Source organism: Nilaparvata lugens, chromosome 8 (genome assembly GCF_014356525.2).
Source record: "Nilaparvata lugens isolate BPH chromosome 8, ASM1435652v1, whole genome shotgun sequence".
NCBI lineage: Eukaryota > Metazoa > Arthropoda > Insecta > Hemiptera > Delphacidae > Nilaparvata > Nilaparvata lugens.
The window spans coordinates 34,152,343-34,160,023 of record NC_052511.1 but is presented as its reverse complement, the minus strand read 5'-3'; the positions used below and the strand labels follow the sequence as shown (position 1 = coordinate 34,160,023).

The 7,681-nt window shown below is 30.4% G+C and overlaps 1 protein-coding gene across 1 annotated transcript in view; it reads right to left on the bottom strand.

The window, feature by feature from the left end:
• Positions 1-34: 34 nt before the first annotated feature.
• Positions 35-7,681, bottom strand: part of LOC111061568 (peroxidase) — a 35,536-nt gene continuing 27,889 nt past the window's right edge. The window contains exons 9-13 of the mRNA XM_039435130.1: positions 5,044-5,197; positions 3,321-3,494; positions 2,271-2,469; positions 1,088-1,193; positions 35-239 (exon numbers count right to left, since the gene is read on the bottom strand). Coding sequence (XP_039291064.1) covers positions 176-239; positions 1,088-1,193; positions 2,271-2,469; positions 3,321-3,494; positions 5,044-5,197 — 697 coding nt within the window. The 3' untranslated portion in view covers positions 35-175. The remainder of the gene's footprint in view (positions 240-1,087; positions 1,194-2,270; positions 2,470-3,320; positions 3,495-5,043; positions 5,198-7,681) is intronic.

Sequence of the window (7,681 nt, the reverse complement as noted above, 5' to 3'; positions counted from 1 at the left end):
GGCTAAGACCAACTCAGACATGTACACTTTTCCATACTATTGACAATTTATTGTGTTGAAAAAGTTAGCATAATATAGAATGTACAGACTGTGAAATTGTAAATGAAATTAAAAAATGAATAGGCTTCATGAGGCGATTATATGAGTTGTTTGAAGAGAACTTCATCATTGTCTTTTATTTAGCTTTCCAGCATGCCAAGTCTATGGAAGGTACATGACTGCAAGATATGAGAGGGTTCCTGAAAAAAACAATATATTAGACATTTTGAAAAGAATATTTTATGTAGCCTATTATAAGATATTCTCCAGATTGATTTTACTCACTCCATCAACAACGATTAGATCGATTGGATGTCGCTTAGAATTAATTTGAACCAAAATCAAAATAGAAATTGATATCAATACATTATTATTGGAACGAAAATGATAAATTATTGGTAAATAATCTCGCTCATGTCTTCAAAGTACCTATTGTAATGCAGGAGGAATTACGGTGTCTAGGTACTAGAAAAATAGACTGCAAGCGCAGTCCACTATACAAGTAAACGCATATAGTGTTTGTGTAGATTTTCGTTCCCGAATCTTTCAATTTATATTTTTTACAGATGGAATTAAATAGAGAATGCATTTAGTCGAATGCTAATTAATATATAACTATTATTTAACGAAAGTCTTCGGGGTGATGTACAGCATTTATTTAGGATTTTCGTTAAATAATAGTTTTATATTTTTTCCTATAATTCTTCATAAGCAAAAACAAGTTCATTGTTTCGAATTCAAACATTCTAGTCCTACTCAATATCTCCAATTGAAATTCGAGTATAGTGAACATCAAACCATTTATTTGTTTATAACTCTACATAACAAAATATGTTACAAGTATTTCATTGATTCAACAACTTAAATTTGACGTATCATGATATATGAATAACTAATTTCACTACTATGACAATAGATTTTGTTAATAGATTTTGTTTTATCAAAGAATCATGGCTTATAATAATTATGTGGAACAAAAAATGCAAAAAGCCCTTCTACCATCTCTGATTTTATAATATACAAAATCTCCATATTTTGTTAAGCTCACCTCTTTGATAGTTTATGAAAAGGATTTTTCAATACTTTTGTTATCCCTTTCAAATTGTCGCAAAAAAGTCTTGCTATTGAAGCTTTCTGAAGTTGCTTCAATTGATCTGAAATCGAGAAAATCATAGGCGATATATAATATTCAAGCTTATTCAAAATCAGAAATATAAATATTTTATATAGCAGGGGCGAATATAAGAGTGCCCAGGGGGCCCAGGCCCCTGAATTTGAATCTGAATTTTTTAATGAATCATGTGTGCGAAGGCATCGCCGCAGCAGACAGTGATATTTCCTCTCCACGTATAGATAAGGAGAGTAGGAGTGGGGTGAAGCTCGTGCCAGTTCGGGTTGATTCGGTCCATAGTTGTGACATTGTTTAAATCTTGTCCAATATTTGAAAAAAAAGTATCTGATGAGATTTTTTCATCATTGGCTTTGTTTAGAAATATACATTTTTCATGATTTAATGTCACAGTAAAGAAGCGTGATCTCTCGTTAAAGTAAAAAAGGCGTTCAGCACAAATTACCCTCTGAATATGAGCAGCAAAACTGTAATAAAGCTAGTATCATGGGGTGTTTACTCAAATTACTCAACCTTACATTAACCTTGCTCAGCCCCCCCCTTCCAAATATTATTCTATATTCGCCACTGTTATAATATAGGGTTGCAAAAAATATAAAACAGCTCATAATAGGACATTTAATATGTCTATCAATTATAAGATGTACCGGTAATATATATAAGATTAGATAGATTTCTATCAATAGAAGAAGAATATCAATGGAATATAGAAATTCCCCTTTCAATAAGCTTTTTGCTACTATTTTGAATTAACATGAATATTTTGAGTTTTACAATAATAATATACTTTTTTCTTGAAATGTATAGGACATGATGATTTGAATGTTGCTGGAAGTTTCTTCTACCATGATTCAACTTGAAGATGAATATAAAAATATAAATCTGACGAGTAACCTTTTTCAAATTATTTTGTCACGAAATGTTTGGGCTATATAATGCCATTATCAAGTCCTACTTTTTATTCAAAAAGTAGCCCTAAATGAAAAGGACAATCAACTGAAAGGTATCATATCAAAGTTATATATCATAATGTATTATGTGTCTCTATAATAGACATTAAATACATGAGATAAGTACAATTATGATATCGCACATTCCTCACCTTCTCTGAACGATCCAACCTGATTCTTGAAGTTGTAGAAATACCGGTCACCATGTCTCCAGTTGAAAAACTGTGTATAGATTACACACTGGAATGTTGGACCAACTAAACTTCCAGGAAATCGTTTTTCCAAATGACCTCCAACTATGAAATCTATGTCACTTACATCAGGGTAAACGGTCTTCAATTTCTCAATGTCCTGGAATTAAATTTGAAGTTATTCAAATAAAATCTAGAGAACAATTTATTTTTAACTGATTATTATGTCAGTGATCCATTTGCTTTTGTAAAATCAATGAATAACTATACAAATTCACCATCAATATAATTTCACCATTATGAATAATGCATGATAATACATGTTAGCGATGTCAGTTTCTTATTATATCTCTTATGAGATAAATTATTTAAATTCTTGGAGGCTTATTATCTTCAAATAATCTTTCATAGAACGAATAAATTCCTTAATGAATGCAATTACTTCACGATGAAGTATTATACTTGTAGAAGAATATACAATAAATATTCCGCATTGAGATGTCCTAAGATAGAGAAAATTAATTTCATCAACTATTAAGACAGTGTAGTGTATCTTAGAATTTTTCTGTGAGAAAACCTTTCACAACTATTCTAGCATAGGTTATTAATTCCCAAAATAGAGAAATTGCAATACTGTAAATAATATCTCTCTCAATAAACAAATCTTAACAATTAAAAAAAACTAGTTACACGAGATTACTAGATGTAATATTGTAGATATTTGATGTAAATGTTGTAAATTGTTGCTTATCGAAATATTGAGATACTATTCGCCTTTGCTGCACCATTCTATGAAATTGAGATCTAAACACATTTTTCAATTTATAAACGATGAGGTTGTCTGATAGTACCTAACATTTCCAAGTAACATACCATTCTATACATAGATATCTACTACTACAAAGTCTACACTATGAAAATGAAAGTTTAGTAAGCATATTTCATGAACAATTCATTTCCCTCATCAGTTGATTAGTTGAAACTTTTGTACTGTTGAGATGATTGGCTCACCTCGTCTCTCATAATATTCTTTAAATCAGCGTAACTCTTTATCTTTGACAATCCGCAGGCTTCTCGTAGCCTCACATAAGGCGAAATGCCCAATTGTCTGCCACGTTGAATGTCAATGGAAGGCACATCGGTTCCGTAATGAGTGCCATTCGACCTTTCAAACTCATCTGCCATCTGAGAACAATCATTGACAGTCAATAATAACTAATTATGCACCGTCTATTCTTTTGGTCTGAAAAAAATACTACATTATTTTTTTATATTATTTAAGCTTCTCACATAATATTATGAGTTTGTAACAGCTGTGCCTAGTTGAAAGTTGTGTGTATATTTTTGGCTTCAAAATTTTCTGAAATAACTTAATTTATTCAATGTGCGGTGATATTAAGTGCAAAATTTGACTATAATTTGGTATTTTAATCAATCTAAATTCAAAATTTCTAGCTAATATTATATTCTTGGACAGAACTTTGAACTTTAAATTTCCTCAGTAAGAACATAACCTATTTTTTCGGACATTTCATTATTTATCGAAATTTGGGAACAGAATAGTTTTGGGCTATGCCTGTTGTTCTATCCCGATCATATTCATATAATATGAACATATCCATGATTTGTAATTATATAATTTTCATATGAAAGTTTCTTTCTTGCTTGCTGTGAATTAATCATATAATTAGAAAAGTATGTAGATCTATTTTGAGAAAATTAACATTTTCACTTTCAATTATTTTTGAAGGACTTCGTCATCCAAGAGACTTCAATTCATGTATCATAATTAATCTTCAATGTTGTTTTCCACCACGAACTGCTTTTTATTAAATCATTTTTTGTAATAATTAGAAAAAAGTGAGTTATTATAATTATTTTGAATAATCATAAGAAATTAATAACATATAGTCTATTATATTTTTTGGAACGAATTAATGTGGAGTTCTCTAGAATAACTAATAATGGCAACTTACTAATTTTCTCGTATTAAATTCATTTCTGAACGTGTTTCATAAAAAAATTATACAATAAAACCATCAAAAAATATTATCAATATCATACTATAACGACACTATCCTTCATTTTTATCTTGGAAAATTTATTTTTGACAGTAAGTAATTATAATCAATAGAGAAGGATAAGGAAATGAAGGTACTTTCTCTATTATTATCAAAAAGGTTCAAGACAGAACACATATCATTTAATTTCAGACAGAAATTTTATTCTAGATTATATTTTCATGTAGTAGAACTTGGAAAAATTTTAATTTTATATGTATTGATGCTTTAGCTTCCCAATAAGTGTAACACCGTACCTTAACTAACGTATCTACTTTCACTTTCACCATTACATCTTGGAGTTGAACGAAAATTATGAAAATCTTATCAAATAAGAATCAAATCATTCTGAGTATTAGAATTCTAAACACAGGAGTGATTGTGTGATAATGATTGAGGTGAAACCCAATGTGACACAATCAATTTTCAATTGGAATTGATTCCTTATTTAACCGGTACGGTACCGTACGGTACTTTAGAGGAATATGAAAACAGGATTCAATAAAATTGAATAAAAGGGAGTGTTATCACATCAATCAGTCAATATGAGTGATGAATGGAGAGGCATACAGAAAACTATATAGCTTATAATATAATATGCAATTATAATATACGAAATTTAATAATTCATAAAGAGTACGGTATAGAAAATAAAATAATATTAAAAGACTCACAGCTTTTGCATATTTCATGTCGAGCTCTTTTGCTGCTAAAAATTCCAATCCATAAGCATAACTTGAAAACTGGCTTCCTTGCATAAATTGAGGATTATTAAAGGTATCGGCCAATTTAATGCTTTTGTACGGGCATCCTTCCTGTGATGATGATCTGTAACATTTCAAAGTATACATTTTTATTTAACACTACCTATATAAGTTACATTCAATATTTTATGAAAACCAAATTGGACTTTTGAAATATTTCAATTCAGTAGCCTTGATATGATTCGAATCATTAAATGTGTGATCTATAGTTGACCGAGCGAAGTGAGATTCAATACGTCGTCGCGTCGACGTATATACAAGGTTTTTGGAAATTTTGCATTTCAAGGATAATATAAAAGGAAAAAGGAGCATCCTTCATACGCCAATATTAGAGTAAAAATCAGACTATAGAATTATTCATCATCGAAAATCGAGTGGATTATAAATCGCATGCCATGACGCATGCAATTCAATATCTCAATGTAACAATGTAAATTGCATGCCTCATTGAATGCAATTTTTATGCACTATTAAATAGGATGCAAAGAGCTTATAACAGCTTGTCTGGGCGCCTAGATGTCTTCTGGTTTTCTTACGCTAAATTCCGGAAAGCCTTATATGATAATTAAATATTGTCATAGAGAAACAATAGCGTAAATGCTTTCATTTCTCTATGATATTGTGAAAGCATGATCTGATCAAATAAATAGTTGGTGTATCAGTGTGGATGTGCATATGGTTTGGGACGTCGTTCAGCTATAATAGTTATTTGTGCAACTAGTGCGCAAAGTAACAGTTTGCTGCACCAAAAGAAAAGTTTACGGAATGGTTTGTTGAGTGCAGCAGAGAAACTTTGCGCACGTATTTCACATTTAATTTTTCCTACAGTTACCATTGAATATGAAAAGTGAGTAATTATGGGTAAAATTGCCTGAATTCCATCAAATGTTTTTCTGTGTAATTTTATTATTAATAAAAACCTTAATTTATTGTCAAATTGAATAATGTAGTAGTGTTTGAATGAAGAGGCGGCTGTGTGCTGAATGTGGCACTGTGCTGTCGCTGTCCTCGTTATAATATATAATTTATTCTGCCAAAAACAAAATACAAAAAAAGCTTTACAAAAAATAAATATAAGTATATGCTACTGCACTTGAACCAAGATACATACATTTATTTAATTAGATATAATAACGAAATGAATAATAAGGTGCTCGTTGTGCTTCGTTGCACCTCTGCTCACTATAGCAGCCACAGAAGTCACTGTTACCAACTTCATTTTCATTTTGCTGCACTGTTGCTCCATATAACCTACTGAGTATTTTGCGTTGCCATGTTGCAAATCTGGAGTGCAGAAAAATTTTTCCCGCACTAGAGCGGAATAGTATATTTCACACCTAGGGCCGAAAATGAGATATTTCCGGCTCGAAATCGGTTTTTAAGTCCGAGGCCGTAGGTCGAGGACTAGAAAAGATTGAGAGCTGGAAATACATTTTTGCCCATGGTGCAAACGCTATTTTTCGCCACACCAAAAAAAACTTCCCAATATATAAAAAATTAAAAAATAAATAAAATTCAAACAGCCTATTTTGATAGTTTGAATCTTGGTTATCACAACTTTTACTGTCAATTAATTTCAATAATACTAATTAATAATTTACAATAGTGACCATATTTTTATACTATTAATATTAGGCACGAGCTTTGCGCCCGGTGCAATATATCATGGATAGATGGATGAATAGAATTTTCATTACTATTTTGAAATAATGTGATGAAAAATTTAATATAATTGCATATTTCACAGTTTTGTCTCAAAATATATCTGAAAAATTGATTGAAATTTAAATTACGGTAACTAATATAAAAAATAGGTAATAAAAGTTGAAATTCATCGACAAAAAAATAGTCATTGACCAAGATTCAAACCTAGATCATGTTTGTTATTCACTGAGCTTTGAATTCTGATGTATTACGCCTTTATGCTCTCGGCCATTGCGTATTGTTGAACATAGAGGCCTGACTGATAACACTTAGCATACACGTAATACTGTACACTGTAAACTGGACTTCTAAAAAAGTTTACTTCACTCCTAAAAAGCGTACAACAGTCTTTGGCTCATGACTTATATTATTAAAATTAATATCATTATCTTTCTCACAATAAAATTTTCACTCTGAATTAAGTCAGGTAACATATGTAGGCTACTATAATATAGTGTATAGCAGCAAATTTGAAGCCGGTTTGCCGGCATTTTCACAACAAAATATTGTTCTGAAAATAGTTAAATCATTGAGAAAACATTCGAAGATTCAATATTGAGTGGGCCTAATGTTTTCTCTATATGGTTGAATATTGAAGAAAAATTATCTAAAAGTTTTAATAATGAATTACGAAAAAATTACTAGGAATTTTTCAGTCAAGGCTGAGTTTCACCAGTAGGCTTACCTTAAACTTCAGATCTCTGCTGTATTTTCTTATTATTATTGTTGATTGTATTGCATTAAGAAGTGGAATTCGATAATAAAAAAGAAACAATTATTACTCTACCTCACTTTTAAATATTGATACAATTATTGTACTTTGATTTCAAATTCGATTCTTCAC